Source organism: Fukomys damarensis, unplaced genomic scaffold, assembly GCF_012274545.1.
Source record: "Fukomys damarensis isolate Sample0158 unplaced genomic scaffold, DMR_v1.0_HiC HiC_scaffold_37, whole genome shotgun sequence".
Taxonomy (NCBI): domain Eukaryota; kingdom Metazoa; phylum Chordata; class Mammalia; order Rodentia; family Bathyergidae; genus Fukomys; species Fukomys damarensis.
The window spans coordinates 31,226,338-31,244,004 of record NW_022900949.1 but is presented as its reverse complement, the minus strand read 5'-3'; the positions used below and the strand labels follow the sequence as shown (position 1 = coordinate 31,244,004).

Below are 17,667 nucleotides of genomic sequence, written 5' to 3'. Positions count from 1 at the left end.
CACATCACAAAGAAGCCTGGCCACCAGCCACAAGGTATCACTGTCGAGTGAGAGGGAAAATGTGTCAGATGGCACAGTCCAGACTGCCTGTGGTACATTTAGCTGTTTATGTTTATGTGGATAAACGGCCTGGAGCGAGTCAGCACGTAAATGTCCACTCATACTCACATGCCTCAGAGCCCACCTGGCAGACGGCCTTGTACAGCTCTTCACGCACACCAGTGCCACCTCCTCACAGTGACTCCATGAGAGAGGATGTTACAGCCACTCTCGGAGTTCTGAGGGGTGGGCTCTGTATCTGCGCATCTAACCAACCACGGGCTGGAAATATCTGTGGTGAACGTGTGCACTCCGCTCCCTAGACAGTCCAGTGTGACACCGAGTCAGGCAGGAGGGATCATCCCGCGATGACTGCAAGTGTAGTATAGGCTCTGTGCCAGCGCTGTGCCCCACCTCCGTAAGGCATCTGGGCATCTTGGGTGCTGGCATCAGTGAGGAATCTGCAACAACCCCGGGATGTGGAGGGACAAATGTGCTGAGCTGCCTTGTTGTTGCTGTTGTTTAGCAGTACAGGGGACTGAACTCTGGGCCTTGAGCCCTTTTTATTTTTTTATTTTGAAATAGGGTCTTGCTAAGTTGCTAAATTGCCCAGATTGGGCTTGAACTTGTTTTCCTACCTCAGCCTCCCACAGTTCTGGGATTACAGACATGCACCTGCCCTGCCTAGCCTGTACTCAGTTTTGCAGGGGAGGGAACCATGGCACAGAGAGATTAAGTACCTCAGCCAATGTCACACAGCCAGAAGCAAAAGAGTGAGTTTATTTCAGCTTGGTCTGCCACAATACCGTACTACCTCCTCCCCTCGTGTTATGGCAGAGCACGTCATCTGATGCACTTGATGCTTCGTGACCAACAGTGGCTGCATTTGCTAAGCATATTTGTTCTGTGTACAGCTTAAATGCTTCACTGTTTTAACTCAACCTCACAATAGTCCTACACCTACTTTGCAAATGAGAAACTGAGGTACTGGAAAGTTAAACAACCTAACTAGAAACAAAGTGGACACAAGGCCAGGACTGATGCCCGGGCAGCCCAGCTCTGAGGCCCACAAGCTAACCATATACTTTGTGGCCTTCACTGTCACACAGCACACACTATGGGTGATGAAGTCGTAGCAAAGGCTCTCCCACCTTACCAAAAGCAAAAAGGAAAAGTATTATCACTGCCTCAAGACATTACATCATCTACTCAGGGATTTTTAAAAATGTAAAGTGGTAACTCACAAATCATAACTGAATATATTTATAAGGTGAATGTGATATTTTGATCTATGTATATTTTATATAGAGTAAATAACATACCTACCATCTCCAGTTTGTTTCGGGGGTATTTTGTTGTTGTTGTTGTTTCTTGTTTTTTGAGATAAGGTCTCTGTATGTAGCCCAGGCTGGCCTTGAACCTGTGGTGATCCTCCTGCCTCAGCTTCTCAAGTGCTAGAATCACAGGCATGTGCTACCATGCCTGGCGGCAACTTACTTTTTATACTGAGAATGTTAATAATCTATCTTTTAGAAATCTGGAAATGTGTGATGCATTAACTGTTGTCACCATGCATGCAACAGGCCACTGAAACTTGCTCCTTCAGCATAACTGAAACTGGGTGCCCTTTCCTGTCCCTCCCCACCCTCCCAGCCTCAGTGCCACCTTTCTGCTCCATATCTCTACAGGTGACTCAGGAAGCCCATGCTAAGCGAGATCACACAGTGCAGGCTTCATGGCGGCAGCAGCCTCTGCTGAACACAAACTCTCTGAAGACTCTACAGTTAGGAGTCACTGGGAAGTGAGCTGCATGACCTCACAGGACCTCTGTAACCTTACACTGGAGTAAATAGGGCAGGTGGCACCCACCCACCCACATGAGGAAAGTGAGGGGCTTGGGCCTGGTGGTGTATGGCTATAATCCCAGCACTGAGGAGGCTGAGGCAGGAGGGTCACTGAAAATTCAAGGCCAGCCTGAGCTATATAACAAGAACCTGACTCGGGGTGGGGGGGGGGGAAACGACAAGGAGACTGAGGTACAGAGAAGCTGTGAGGAGGGCAACAGTCAGTCATACAGCAGGGCAGCAGGGCATACCCTTAGGTGGTAACAGATCCAGGGCCCCTGGGCCCCAACAATTCCTTTCTTTGAGTCTGAAGGAACTGTGTCCTCTCCATGGTTCACATTATGAGGAGCAGCAAGGTGGTAGGGTGACAGGTAGAGGGGAACAGAGGCCAGGAGAATGATCCCTCACCTGCAGAGCAAGAGAGACAACCCCTCAACTTGCAGAGCCCCAGCCTGCAGGGCAGCCCTCAGAGTTGGGGGTCTGCTCCTCACACCACAGTCCTGGAGTGTGTGGGGGGCATGGCTCTCTGTCTGCCTGGATGGACACACCTGAGCTCAGCAGCAGGATCTCCATGTGGCCTCTCCCCCACAGGTCGTCTCGGTGGATCATTTCTGTGTTTCATTGGGGCAAAGCCTGAACTTACTCCTCTCAGAATTTCTTAGGATTTGCCTCCTTAAAATATAATACATGTCTGGTTTGCCCCTCCCCAAACTCTTACTGTACTCAGAATCTGCCTGATCCAGTTGTTTGCAGTTACATAGCTTTCTCTGTCCACCACCTCTGATGCAACTGTGTCTCCTAGTGATGTGTCTGCAGCTCCAGGGCAGTGAGCATGCTTTCCATGACACGTCTGTGGGTGCCAGAGCAAAGCAGGGACCCAGAAACATAAGGAACATAACTGCTGAACTGCCAAGATTATATCTCAAAGCCCTCAGGCTTTATTATATCCTGAGATCACAGAAGCCCAGAACTGAAAAGGACTTTGTTGTGTAGTCTCACGCCCCCATCTGGACAAGAATTCCCTCCAGATGGCCGCAGAGGCAGGCAGTCTGCTCTCCACCTACCCCCTTTTATGAAAAACACACACTATCAAGAAGGCCATCATCAGAGTCCAGCGTGGAGACAGAGCATGCGTTGTGCTCTCAACTGGTAAACTGAATCCACAGTCTTCACACCGAGCTGTGTCCCCAGTCTTTTTTCTTTTCTCCCTTTCTTCTTTCTCTGAGACAGGGTCTCACTAAGTCACTAAGTGGCCCGAGCTGGGCTCAAACTTATGATCCTACTGCCTCAGGCTCCCAGAATGCTACGATATTAATTGTGCACCCAACCAACCACCCACCCAGATCACTACCTTGGAGTCTTAAGTAAGTTATATCACTTCATCAAATCTCAAGTTCTTCGTTTGTACAACGGATAATAATTCTAACTTCACACATTGTTGTGCAGAGTACACAAGTTAAGTGCATGTGAACACATCTAACTACAAGACAACTATAAGTACTCAGTAGACACGAGCTAGTGTGAAGGAGGGAGTTACAGCAGATGCCAGTCTGGCCAAAGTCAGGCGCAAGCTCCACAGGGCAGCATGATGGGGATGAACATGGAGCAGAGCATTGAGGGTAGAACACCAGGATTCAGAGAAGAGTGAAGAGCACTTGGGGAGGACTTTTGGGAAGGAAAGTGGAGTCTCTGGCTGGACTCCAATGCGTAGATTGAAACATTAGCAAGTGTGGAGGGGAGAGGGCCAGGTGGACCACCTAGCAGGATGCGCAATGTGTCCATTGGGGTTTGTAGCAGAGCAATAGGATCTCAGCAGCAGATCCTAAAAAAAAAGAGAGAATTTTGCTGCCTTGTGACATTAGCCTGGAAGCCAAAGTGCAGGTCAGGAAACAGCGACTGGGTCAGTGGTGACATCTGGGACTTTTGGGTTCTATTTTTTAAAAATGTTTTTTAAAATCTCATGCTATCCAGCTGTGATTGGGTCTGCTGGGCTATGAAATCACCATGCCTCCTATTCTATCAGACAACCAACCTTCATTCCTCATTCATTTATTACTCATGAATGCATCTTGCACCAAAGAGTAGGAACCACTGACTTGACAATGCTCTTGAAGAGCTTGGAAATGAGTAAGACATAGCTACTGCTTTTAAAGGGTTTACAGATTTCTGGAATAAAAAGATTAAAAAATAAACCACCCAACCAACCACCCACCCAGATCACTACCTTGGAGTCTTAAGTAAGTTATATCACTTCATCAAATCTCAAGTTCTTCGTTTGTACAACGGATAATAATTCTAACTTCACACATTGTTGTGCAGAGTACACAAGTTAAGTGCATGTGAACACATCTAACTACAAGACAACTATAAGTACTCAGTAGACACGAGCTAGTGTGAAGGAGGGAGTTACAGCAGATGCCAGTCTGGCCAAAGTCAGGCGCAAGCTCCACAGGGCAGCATGATGGGGATGAACATGGAGCAGAGCATTGAGGGTAGAACACCAGGATTCAGAGAAGAGTGAAGAGCACTTGGGGAGGACTTTTGGGAAGGAAAGTGGAGTCTCTGGCTGGACTCCAATGCGTAGATTGAAACATTAGCAGGTGTGGAGGGGAGAGGGCCAGGTGGACCACCTAGCAGGATGCGCAATGTGTCCATTGGGGTTTGTAGTAGAGCAATAGGATCTCAGCAGCAGATCCTAAAAAAAAGAGAGAGAATTTTGCTGCCTTGTGACATTAGCCTGGAAGCCAAAGTGCAGGTCAGAAAACAGCGACTGGGTCAGTGGTGACATCTGGGACTTTTGGGTTCTATTTTTTAAAAATGTTTTTTAAAATCTCATGCTATCCAGCTGTGATTGGGTCTGCTGGGCTATGAAATCACCATGCCTCCTATTCTATCAGACAACCAACCTTCATTCCTCATTCATTTATTACTCATGAATGCATCTTGCACCAAAGAGTAGGAACCACTGACTTGACAATGCTCTTGAAGAGCTTGGAAATGAGTAAGACATAGCTACTGCTTTTAAAGGGTTTACAGATTTCTGGAATAAAAAGATTAAAAAATAACTTTTACACTTGACAGACTCTAAGTACCACAGAAAGAAGGGAACAAAATTCTATGCCAGGGGTTGAAAACAGTGTAAATCAGGCTGCATTCGGCCAGCAAATGTTTTGTTTGGCCCACATGATGTTTCATTTTATTTCTTCCAATTGGGTGCTAACATTTAAAAATTAGGACATTTCACATTAAAAACCAGGATTCCTAGCTTCTGGTAGAAACAGGAAGATCCAGGCACACAAGGCCAAATTCTTGCATGATAGTGCTTGGCAGGAGAGAGCAGCAGCTGCCCTTCAGGCAGAGCAGGAGTGCTCCAGTTTGCCTCCGTCTCTGCTACTCCTACTGCTCTCTGAAGCCATTTACTATCAGCTCTGGATACAACCACAGAATGAAAATGAAAAGAACTTCCAATAAAAAGAACTATTCAATCTCTATTAGCAGAGATGAGGACTGGGAAGTGGCTCAGTGTACTTGCCTAGCATGCTCAAGGTCCTGGGGCTAGCACTGGAAAAAAAAATTTTTTATTTAAAATAAGAAATTTAGGGCCTGGGATTTAGCTTGGTGATTCTGCCACCTGCCTTGCAAGCTCAAGGTCCAGAGTTTGATCCCTGATACCATAAAAAAAAAAATTTTTTTTTTACATAGAAATTAAAGATACACCAATAAGGGCACATGTTTCAAGTAGAGTACAGAAGGCTACTCCTAGAGAAAAAAGAATTCCTTGTGGAAGTGAATCTTACACCAAAGGTACAGGAGACTGAGCCAAGGGCCTTTGCACTGAGCTACCTCCTGACCATTTTTCTTTTTGAGATAGGGTCTCACTAACCTGTCCCACTCCTACAGCCATTTGTTTGTCACCTGTGCGACACAGGGGCAGGGGAGGATTTAACATAGTGGCTCACAGCACTGGCTCTGGGCTGAGGAAGACCTCATCTTGAAAGCTGGCTCCATCACTCACTGTATGACTGTGGCACATTATGCACCCTCTCTGTGTCTCAGCTCCCTCTTCTGTAACATAGAGGTAACTACAGCACCTTAGAGGCTGCTGTGAGAGAAAGTGAGATAAAAGGATATCGAATTCTCAGCCAGGGCTGGACACACAACATTAGTTATTCCCACAGCAGATCAGCACAGCAGACAGCAACTGTCCAAAGGGAGCTTTGAAGGGTGTTTAGGGTCTGAATGTGAAGCCTAAGAAGAGACAAGAATGTGAATGGCAAGTAATCTGCCCTGTGGCCAAAGCAGACTTCATGATGAAGCTGGAAAGACCACCTAGGAAGCTTCTGAAAGCGAGAACAATCAAGTAAGTCAGCATTTCCCCAAATGTACCCCTGCACAATGGACTTGGGTGAGAAAAATGAAATAGGGCATTAAATAACACTGGATAATAAGGTGAGAAAGTCATTTTTCTTTTGATTCTTTATCAAACTTTTTAACTAACAGAAAGCCTTGGCTTGATGCCTACCATAAGCATGCATCTGTCTGACCATCCTCGGGAATCTCGGGTTTTAGAGTTGTAAAGGCTCCCTAGCAACAGTATCTAGCTACAACTTCGTGACACCATTTTCTTTCTTCCTGCTTTAAATTACACTTATCTTACAGTAAACGATATCGATGCTCCACACTCGAAGGAGCTAAGTTTCCATGCAAAAAATAAAATCAAATTCAGCGAAAATAAGTGAGACAACTGCAGGAGAACGCCGAATAAACAAGAGTATGTGGGTGACACGGAGACAGGCGCCCGGGACGGATTCCGGGCAAGGACAAGTATTACGCGTGACCTCGCCTTTGCAGACCCTCGAGATCCCCTTGACCCCGCTCCCGGCCTCATCTTCCCCACCTCCGAGGCTCCCAGTTAGGCCTTGGCTCCTAGTCGGTCCTCTGCCTAGGCTACAGGCCCGTTGCCACTGGCAACCAAGAGGCCTCCCGCCATCCATGCCCGGGCTCGGCCTCCTGCTCCCCTCGCTTCTCTGAGGCCGCCCTGTTCCTCACCACTGCTCCGCTTTATCTCTCCACGTCAGCACGGCCCTCATTGCGGCTTCCCTTACGCCTCGGGCTCCTCCTTCCCGCCTCAGCAACAGTCGCCTTTTGGCTAGCCACTTTGGCTACCAGTACTACCCCTGGCAACGCACATGCGCAGTGAGCTACGCGCGAGAACGCAGTAGCTCCAAGGGCGCTAGTCTAAACCGGAGGAGAGCCCAGAAGGCCAAAGCGCAACTCCGACATGCGTGATTGGTCAGTGTGGGCCAGGGCGTGGCTTCTTTTCGACGAAGAACTTGATTGGCGGAGCCAGGGAAATGGCGGCAGTGGCTGAGGAGGTGGCTGGAAGTCAGCTCTGGACTGTGAGGGACCTTCCTAGCGTCTCCGGACTGAGGTTTTCCTGTTCTCCTGCTTTCCTAGCCCAAGACGCTGCCCGTCTCGCCCCGCTGCTGCAGCCAGGCCCCGCGGGAGGGGACTGCCAACATGGCGAGTCCGAGCCCGGGAGACGGCCAAGGAGTCTCCTACGAGCGCCAAGCCCCAGAGCCTCTGAGTGACCTCCGGCAAGTTACCGCTCCTTGAGCCTCAGGGTCGGCACCTGGAAGGAGAGGGCGGGATGGGCGGTGGAGCAGAGGCTTGGTTTCCTGGAGCCACTGTGGCGCTCCGTGGGGTACGCGCGGTGGGGGTCCAAACCAGAAGCGACCTGGGAAGGGGACCTGCCGCGTTCTGGTGTGTGTGTCAGACGAGGAATCATTTACCTACTTATTTTTTCAAAAATTAACCCTCAAAGGGCCGGGGATTAGTTCAGTGGTGCCGATGTCAACCTCGAAAGCACAAGGCCCTGAGTTCGATCCCTGGTACCCCCCCAAAAAAACTCAACAACAAAAAACTACTTTGAACGAAACATTGAATTTTTGCAGATGAAGAAACGCAACTTTGAGAGCTTGAGTGACTCACTTGCTCTTGGATACCCGATTGGTAAAGGGCAGACCTGGGATCTGAGCCTGGTTTATTGATATTTTAAAAAGTGCTCTGATTTCAGCAGGTTCCGTTTTCCTTATCTCTAGGTAAATGACATTATTTCATAAGATCCACACAGCTCTCCCAAATCTCATCAGAAAACCATGATTCTGATTCTTACCAGTTACTGTTTCTTGCTCAGTTTCCCTACTGGTAGAAAAGAAGTTGGGTTAGATTATGTCTCTAGACACATCCACCTGTTAAAGTGTATGATTCAGGGCCAGGGATTTCAGTGGTTCAGCTACCTGCTTCACAAGCACAAGGTCCCGAGTTCTATCCCTGGTACCAATAATTTAATTAATTAATTAATTAATTTTAAAAATGTATGATTCAGTAAGGTACACCTTACTGAAGCTCTTCAGTAACAGCCCCGGTAAACAGTGTGAGACCAAGATTTAGTAGAGCTGGATTATGATATCAGTTCTGCAACTAATTTAATCTTTTTGTCACTCAATCTTCTTAACAAAGAGTAAATCTTATCCTACCTATCTCACAAGGTTATGAGGATCAAGAATGAAGGAGATTTGAAAATTCTTGGCAGAAATTATTTGCCTTTGGGACAGTTACAGGATCTGATAAAGGTAACAGATACTGTCCCTCAAAAAAATGCAGAAGAGGACTGGGGATTTAGTTCAGTGGCTCCGCTGCCTGCCTCGAAAGTGCAAGGACCAGAGTTGGATCCCCAGTACCACCCCCCAAAAAAAAAAACAGAAGAAGAAGGTTGACTCACTGATTCCTTAAACAGTTCTTTGATCTCAGGTCAAGAGCTGAGCTGCTGGTTCATAGCCTGAAATGTAGCTCAAATGGCACCAAAAATCTTTAGCTCTATTTGATGATTGACTCAAAAGTTTTTAGCAAGTATCTTGAGCTTTTTGTTGTGCAGAGATTGCCAACGCTTTTTTATATTTGTTAGAGGATAAGGAGCTGTGTTAGAGGATAAGGAGCTGTTGGAAAATAGAATGATTCGCAAGAGACTGGTCCATGCTGGCTGCAGATTTTGATCTGAGTGTTCTGTGTGGGTCCTGCACTGTTGTGGATTGAAATTGAATAAACAAAAGAAAAGAAATTTTCAATGTTAATCACTGTGCTTTGTTTTCCCAGTGAGGAAGATGGTGCTACAGGTTTGGAAAAAGTGGAAAAAGATGAAAAACAAATGGTGATAAAACGAAGCAGAGAGTGTAATGCCCTGACACAGAAACTTATTGCTTCTACTCAGTTTGTTGGTGCTGCAGTGACAGAATGTCATAAACCTGTCCTCTGTGGATGGGAAAGGATTGTGAAGCAAAGGTTATCCGGGAAAACTGCAGGAAGATTTTATGTGTACTTTATCAGGTAAGCACACAAGGTGGGAAATAAAGACTGCAGCCAGATAATTTTGACTAGAGAGGTAGTGGGAACACATAGTAAGGATCTTGGTTTATTTGTTTTTTACCATAACTATTGTGGATTCTTCTGTTCCTTTGGTGACACTGATTAGTTATATCAGGTGATTTGGGGACATTTACACATTGTCCCTCCTACTGTGAATGGTGCAGTTGCACTTGTTATATTTATGAATTTATACTGCCATAGAGAAAACTATTTAAAAGTACCCTTTTACGCCGGGTATGGTGGTGCACACCTGTAATCCCAGCATGCGGGAGGCTGAGGCAGGAGGATTGCTGTGAGTTCGAGACCAGCCTGGGCTACATAATGAGTTCCAGGTCAGCCTCAACTACGTAGGGAGACCCTGTCTCAAAAAATCAAAATAAAATAAAATTAAATTAAATTAAAGTATCCTTTTTATTTTTTTGCTTTTGTTTTTTACTTTCAAATGACAAATGCTTGTGGCAACATTTGGAAATTATTAATTAGAACTCTGAAACCAATCCATTTCTTTTAAAAATCATTGCTAATTACTAGCAATAAGTTTCCTTTAATATCATTTTCTAGCCCACAGGGACTGAAGTTCAGGTCCAAAAGTTCACTTGCTAATTATCTTCGTGAAAATGGAGACACAGCTCTAGAGCCAGAAGATTTTGACTTTTCTGTACTTTCTAAAAGGAACATCAAATCAAGATGTAAAGGCTCTAATGTGGCAGCCCTGACAGCCCAACAGCAGAATGAAAGTAACATTTCAAACTGGAACCTTCGGACTCGAAGCAGGTGGAAAATGGATGTTTCTCCTCTGCCAAGTAGTATTTCAGAGTTGCAAGATAACAGAGGACCATCCAACCTTGATTCCATCGGTATGCCTTTGAAAGAAGAAGAGCACGTTAATGGTGTTAGCTCTGATAAGGTTAGGAAGTTCAAAGGAAAAGTGACTGTTTTGAAAGGAATTCAAATTAAGAAAACCAGAAAACAGTGCAGGAACAGTCTTTCAGATTCTCTCCAAAGTAACACAGAAAGAGACTCTGTGTTTAATAAAGCAGAGGCTAAAAGCACATCTGTTACACAAGGAAATTGGCTTAATAGAACTTTGTGCATTTCTGATGCCACAGCAGCCAGTGGTACCTTCAGTGTGACTGAGAAGGAAAAGAGCCTCATAAAAGAAAAATCACCAAGCTCAGCATCAGATTTTCATTTTGAGCAAATAACGTCTGGTATCACAAACAAATCATGTCCAACCACAGAAGCAGAACATGAGAAGTATGAGGAGAGCTTTTTAGAATCAGAGGAAATGAGAACAAAAGTAGAAGACAGACAAAGAAAGGAACATTTGCATACTGACCTTTTACAGTGTGGCTCTGAAGTAGACAACAGCTGCTCACAAAGCAGGAAAGACTTTACTTCTGAGAAAATATGTACAGGTATTAGATGCACTGAAGTGCTAGTAAACATGTGGTAAAGAACTTCATTCCCAGACCTTGTATTCATGCCTGTACATGGTTAAATGTGAGAATAGCCTGAAGAATTAGGACCATGTATCAGATGTAGTCTCCCAATTGGCCCTAATACCTAGCTGACCTGTGAGCCATCCTGCTGATCATAAGCCCCCTTCCTGTGGCAGAGAAGGAATTAACTGGCTACAGCCGCAAAGAGCCTTGTACCAGTGACATCTCCTGCCGTCTCTTGGGATAGTAGCTGGTCCCCAGCAATGCTGCCTTTATTTTCCAGCCTCTCTACAGCAGTAGTTTAAGACTTCAAGAAAGCCAGGCGCGGTTACGCAGCACTCTGGGAATCTGAGGTGGTAGGGTTGCAGGTTCAAGCCCAGCCTAGGTAATTTAGTGACTTGGTAAGACTCTGTCTCAGGATTTAAAAAAAAAAAAAAAAAAAAAACAAAAAAAATGGGGGGGAATCTAGTTCAGTGCAGAGGCCTTGGGTTCAATCCCTAGCACTGTTTTAAAAAGGAAAACTAGCCTCTCGTGAAAAATTTGGGGAATTTCCTTTTATATATAAACTGATTGAGAAGAGTCATGCCACTCCTGTTATTACAATTGATGTGTGATTTCCAACTTAATTTCATATATATCACAGTTTTTTTTTAAATCAGTTCTTTTTGTCTTTTAATATAATGTATTGCTTCTCTAAAAGGCCTAAAAGCTCTAAATAATTCAAAAGTATAATCATGTAGTTCATCAATTATTTGTAATATGCTCTTAATACCAACTTTAGCACATAGCAACTTTGCTTTTCTGATACCTTGGTGAATAATAGATAAAAAGGAGACCTTTTGAGCACCCTATATTATTCATTATGCCACTGTGATGTAGTGAATAACTCTTAAATAAAGGATAGCAGTTTTACTTAAAACCCTTGTGGGGAAGCAGCAGAGGAGGATCATGGGGCCTGACCTGATTCCTGCTCTCCTGCTGTCAGTCCCACCCACAATTTGATGTTGGCTGTTTTTGCTGAGGAGGTGCAGAAGAATTCTTCATGTCTGTCCTTGAGCTTCTTAACGCATTCAGATTTATGTAAATTTATTGCTAGCATAATGGGCAAATTAAACATTTAAAACATTCTTTTTGTAACTAAGATGGAAGTACTCTTATTCATCCTATGCATAAGTCTAGTTCTCAAGATGAAGTACACTGCCAGGATGGTGCATACCACCTTAATCCTAGTCACTGAGGAGGCTGAGGCAGGAGGATCTTAAGTTTGAACTCCATTCTGTCCTTGTGCCTCAGCCTCCAGAGTACTAGGATTACAGGCATACATCACCATGCCTGGTTTTTCAACATTAAAAAAATAATAATCCAGGGACATAGCTTAGTGGTGGAATGCTTACCTAGCATGTGCAAAGGTGTGAGTGCAGTCCCCGGCATTGAAAAAAAAAAATCCTCAGGTTACTAGGAATAGTAAAGTCTTTCCTATTGGCCTAGTTACTTACTACCAGGAAAACTAATAATAAAGGAGGCTAGTTAATAATTATTCATGGGAACCCACAGAAAAGGTTATCAAGTAACTAGTACAGCAGCTTCCTTTGTTCTGTTTACCTTCTCCTGGGCTTTACCTAGTCAAACTGGAATATCAAAAAATACTGAACTACTTCTCTGCAGACCTGGCCACCTGCCCCAGTGTATAGTCAATTCCAGTGTCACTAGGAGATAGTTGCTTAATTTCTAACTCCTATGTTTCTGGGTTTTGGTTGGTTTTTTTTGTTTTGTTTTTTGGTATCAGGGATCGAACTTGGGTCCTCGCACTTACAAGGCAGGCGGCAGCGCCACTGAGCTAAATCACCAGCCCCCTAACTGATTTTTCATCTGTAAAAGGGAGATAGTAACTCTCACTAGTCCCCCTTTTCGGTTGTAAGCTAAACTGAGAAGTGAAAAAGATGACTTCACACTACATGAGTAGAAGGTATTATTAACTGACATTCAAATTCAGAGCGGCGTGGCTACAGAGTATTAACTGTCAGTTTCAGAGACTACAAGTCAGCAGCACTGCTTCCCAACAGGTGCAGCTTACCAGTAGGCAGTGGTGTTCAGGTCCAAATTGTACGTCTTCCGGCCAGTTCTGTTTTGTTTATATCCCTTTTTTGATAAAATAAGTGTTCACTGCAGAAATTTTGGGAAGTTGGGAAAATAAAAGAAGAAAAACTACCACTCGCAAATAATCATACCATTTTGGTTCATTTCATTCTTAATCTCTATATGTGTATGCATACATATATGTGTATATATATATTCATAAAATTGGGATTATATATAGAATATTAGAATTAATGTCACAGGTAGGTATTCATGATACAGTCTCAAATATTCTAATGACCACATTATATGGGTATGCTGTAATTTAAAATATTCTATCCTGCTCCCATGTTCTTGGAACGAGCTCTTAATGACGTGGATCAGGGAAGGGACTCAGACTGGACTGCCTGGATTTGCATTTTAGCCTCATACCAGCTATGTGACCTTGGGCAGTTTACTTAGTCTTCTGTGCCTTAGTTTCCTTGTCTGTGAAGTGGAGATAAAATAATACAGCACTTATAGGTCATTAGTAGGATTGGTCACTAATCTGCACAGGTGCTCAGAATAATGCCCTGAATGTGTTACAATAGTAGTTGAATTATTGTGGTGATTATTATCATCATTGGATCCCTGAGCGTTTCTTTAGGCTAAACCAGACCTGGTATAGTCTCTGTTCTTTCCTTTCAGAAGAAAGCAGCCCGCGAACACACACAGAAAAGCGGAAGACAAGCCAGTACTTCTCTAGCAAGTATAGCAGAGAAGGTAACCCTTCTGGGCAGAAGGCGAGGCTGTGAGTCTGTTGTGCATGCGCAGCTCTGAGGTAGTGTGTTTGTTTAGCTCTTAGCCCTCCTCGACGCAAAGCCTTTAAGAAGTGGACCCCGCCTCGGTCACCTTTTAATCTCGTCCAAGAGACACTGTTCCATGACCCGTGGAAGCTCCTCATCGCAACGATATTTCTCAATCGGACCTCAGGTCTGTGGGATATTCTCACCTGTATTAATAGAGACAGTGATGGAGAGAAAGAACCCTGAGTAGACTGAGGGGTTTCAAGGTCGTTTTGAGTCCACATGGCCTCGGTTAAGGCCTTTGCCTCAGACTCTGCACGCGTGAGAATGTTAGACCACATGGCACGCTACAGCCCTTTCAGGTCTTCAGTTAGCTCCTCCTCCACTTTAGTGTTTGTCTTCAGTGAAAGTCAGTTAATTAACATTTCTGCACCCTCCTGTGTAAGAGCATTTCCATTTCACAGAGTGCCCTTTGTGTTCTGTACGCTGCTTCTACACTGGTCATCCAGTGGTCTGATTATTTGAGACTGGTGTCATGCACAGCCAGTGTCAGTATAATTTAAGCTGTCAGCCAAGTAAATGTGCTGTGTCAGTCTTTGACTCTGGAAGTGGCTGCTGGTTCAGATAGTGGCTTTTTGCCAATGGCTAAACAAACCAAACCTCCATGTGAGCTTTTTAGATGAGAAGCCAGCTGGCCTGAGTAGCCCTCTGGGAGTTTGCCAGCCTGTAGCTTTTGCACTTCCAGGTAAGATGGCAATTCCTGTACTCTGGGAGTTCCTGGAGAAGTACCCCTCGGCCGAGGCAGCGAGAGTTGCAGACTGGAGAGACGTGTCGGAGCTGCTTAAACCCCTCGGCCTCTATGAGCTCCGAGCCAAAACCATTGTCAAGTTTTCAGGTATGTTCCTGACACCCCCGAGGGCGGGGGACAACTTTGTTTCTTTTTGGGGGAAGGTGGGGTGGTTGAGACAGGTGTCATGGACAGCCAGTCCTTGCTGGGCAGTTCAGGCTGTCCTTAATCACTGACCTAGGCTGGCCTCCCAACTCACAGTGATCCTTCTGCCTCAGCCTCCCAAGTGCTGGGATTACAGGCGTGTGCCACCATGCCAGGCTATAATTGTTCTTATTTCAGAGAGCCACACCCTAACCTGTAATGTCCTCAGGTACTACATTAACAGGTGACCTGATTCACACACCAAAGGGACACAGGAACAGCTGATTGGCCCAACTATAGTCTTCCACGGACCCAGGCAGCCAGTCTTGGCCAGCCAGGGGTCAGAAAGAAGTCGCGAAGTGGGAAGCCCAGTCCTCATGTGTGTTACCTCTGTGGAGCACAGCCCAAATCAGTATAGGAAGTGGCAGTGACTAGAGTGCTTGGAAGGGAGAACAAAGTGCAGCCACAGACAAAGCTGTGTGAGGGCATCTAATTCGATTTCCTATGGCAGATATACGACACCCACAATTTAAGGAGGAGGGACTTATTTTGGCTGTTTTAGTCCATGGTCAGCTGGCTTCCAAGTAGGGCAGGCAAGGCAGAGAGATATGGGTCCTTCTAGGCCACGCCCCCAACAACCTGCCTCTCGAACTTGGCTCTACCTCCCAACATCACATTAGCTCTGAACTCCTCAGTGGGCCAATCCGGGATCCAGCCACCTCCCCAAAGCCCCACCTATAACTGCATGAGGCTTTGGGGGGACATACAGATATGAACCATAGCAGAGGGTGTCTTTCTGCCCGTCCTACACCCATCACTACTCGGAGGGAGGCATCCCTGTGGCGACCTCCCTTTGGGACATGTGTTCTCCAGATGAGTACCTGACGAAGCAGTGGAAGTATCCGATTGAGCTTCATGGGATCGGCAAATACGGCAACGACTCTTACCGGATTTTTTGCGTCAATGAGTGGAAGCAGGTAGGGCCCACTTCCAGCTGTGACGTTTCCAGCATGTTGGGGAGGCAAAAGAAGGCACTGTGTGACTAAAACTTACAGTTCTGTTCCCAGCTTGAGGGCAGCAGGTGGCTGGTACACTGCTCTTCAGCTGTGACTCTGCCTAAAGCGTCCCGCCCTGGAGCTGGTCCTACACCAGGCACCCCCCGCCCCGCTGACCTGAGTACCCCTCAGCCTCTCAGTACTTGAACCTCCTTCTGCAGAACGGGGTGTTAACCCCAACTCCCTACACCCCAGGACTGGATCAGTGCTGAATTTCAGTGTTCTGTAAACTGAGTGATTATTTCACTATAAGATGCGTTATTTTGTAAACATTCTCTAATCCTGCAGGGTTAAAGGTCATTGTATATTTCAAGTATGTGACCCTAATTACCTTCCCCACCAAACCTTTGCAAACCAGTTTTTAAAAGTATATTTTTAGCTGGCTGACCTAAGTCCTCTGCCTCTGACTGCCATATTTCTTCCAGGTACACCCTGAAGACCACAAGCTGAACAAGTACCATGACTGGCTTTGGGAAAATCATGAAAAGCTGAATCTTTCCTGAAGCCTTTGTGTGCCCTAGACTCTCACACTGTGCATTGCACCTTGCTTTCTAGGCCCTCTGCAGAGCAGACCAGCCACCTTTCCAGTGAGTCCAGCCCAGTGCATGCTTCCTCCGCTCGTGTGCTGCTGGTGGGGCTGTTACTGAAGGCACTAGAAGATTCTTTGAGATGTAAATAACAGTTCTAAACATATATGTGACTTTTCAGATACTGACACTGATGTAAAGATTTAAAAAGGCTTTTCTACACTACCAGTAATGCAGAGCACATTTCTGTCAACACTGCTAAAGATTAGACTTCCTGTTCTTTCTATACAAAATAATATGTACACAATTGTTACATGGAGAATCATAGAATTTGTCATTTTTATAGGTATTATAATATCGTAATTCAAATACTGAAAGACTTCCCTTAGAATCACAAACAGAATCATCCTAAATTACTAAATCTTAAATGATCTCCATTTTAACGTATAATTTGAAAATAAAATTGTACCTCCCTCTCCCCAAGACAGACATCCCCTTCATAAGGACCCAACCTATTTTAATTCAACAAAATACATTCTTAAGCCATGGTGGTGCACACTGTGATCCCAGCCCTAGGGAGGCTGAAGCAGGAGGATTGCCTAGTGTTGAAAGCCAGCTTGGACCACGTAGTAAGACCTCTCTCAAAACACCAAAACAAACAAAAGTATGTTCTAGCACATTCAGTAACCAAGAGCTGTCTGTGGTGCATGTTAAGAAAATCCAAACCAGGCTTCTCAGTGGACCACTGAAAATCTGTGCTGGTTTGCTGGTAGAGCTCATAACATTGAAGTACAGAGTATTCAAAGGTTTTACAGATTAAATTAAGTAGAAAATCAATAAAAATGTTATATTTTTTTAAACTTTATTTATTTATGGTACCAGGGATCAAACTGGGGACCTTGCATTTGTGAGGCAGGTGTGCTGTCACTGAACTAAATCCTTGGCAAAAACATTGTTTTTTTTAAAGCCTCCAAAACAAATAGAATTGCTGTGGTGTCTTATGTCCTTGGCAGCTGCCCCATCTCTGGAATTGTGGACTTGAGCACCCAGCTGAACATAGCAGCATCTGTCTTATGCCCTCTGCCCGAGTCTTCTCTTTGGTGGGAGGATAGGGCCTTTCATTTTTCAGGTTGCTTATATTACAGGTTTTCTGATACTCAAGCACTGAAACACTTATCTTAGAACTCATCAAGTAAAAAGTCTTGAATTAAGTCTTAATTACAAGTCACCAGTTTGTTTGAAAATTAAACAGTATGCTGGGCTTGGTGGTACACACCTGTAGTGCTAACATTCGAGGCCAGCCTGTCTCAACAACAACAACAAAAAACTCGAGTTAAAGAAAAATCAATTTGTATGAGGCAGGTACAGGCTCAGCAGTGGTTTCCTTTAATGAGCAAAGTGTTAGACTTCAAGAGAACAGGAAAAGGCCTCAGCTGCATGCCTCTTCCCAAGACAAACCTCCTCCATCACTCCTATCACTTCAGCAAGCATCCAGTAGCAGTTCACCAAGGGTAGAGGCCTGCAGGGACCCACAAGGGGGAGA

At 45.1% G+C, this 17,667-nt stretch overlaps 2 protein-coding genes across 11 annotated transcripts in view; one reads left to right on the top strand and one right to left on the bottom strand.

Moving 5' to 3' along the window:
* Ift122 (intraflagellar transport 122) overlaps nucleotides 1-7,005 on the bottom strand; it is a 59,524-nt gene extending 52,519 nt beyond the window's left edge. For all 4 annotated transcript variants that reach the window (XM_010637961.2, XM_010637962.2, XM_010637963.2 and 1 more), the window contains exon 1: nucleotides 6,933-7,005. In XM_010637961.2, coding sequence (XP_010636263.1) covers nucleotides 6,933-6,973 — 41 coding nt within the window. In that variant the 5' untranslated portion in view covers nucleotides 6,974-7,005. The remainder of the gene's footprint in view (nucleotides 1-6,932) is intronic.
* Nucleotides 5,970-16,996, top strand: Mbd4 (methyl-CpG binding domain 4, DNA glycosylase). 7 transcript variants are annotated; one of them, XM_010637953.3, is made up of 9 exons: nucleotides 5,970-6,243; nucleotides 7,341-7,480; nucleotides 9,039-9,269; nucleotides 9,870-10,726; nucleotides 13,514-13,588; nucleotides 13,664-13,798; nucleotides 14,357-14,506; nucleotides 15,416-15,519; nucleotides 16,023-16,995. In XM_010637953.3, exons 2-9 carry the CDS (start codon nucleotides 7,404-7,406, stop codon nucleotides 16,098-16,100), a joined length of 1,707 nt encoding a protein of 568 aa, XP_010636255.1. In that variant the 5' UTR covers nucleotides 5,970-6,243; nucleotides 7,341-7,403; the 3' UTR covers nucleotides 16,101-16,995. The 7 variants fall into 7 exon arrangements, with proteins under 7 accessions (XP_010636255.1, XP_010636256.1, XP_010636258.1 ...); XM_010637954.3 differs by lacking the exon at nucleotides 5,970-6,243 and adding an exon at nucleotides 7,098-7,175; XM_010637956.3 differs by lacking the exon at nucleotides 5,970-6,243 and having other exon boundaries at nucleotides 7,196-7,480; nucleotides 16,153-16,995.
* The last annotated feature ends 671 nt before the right edge of the window (nucleotides 16,997-17,667 follow it).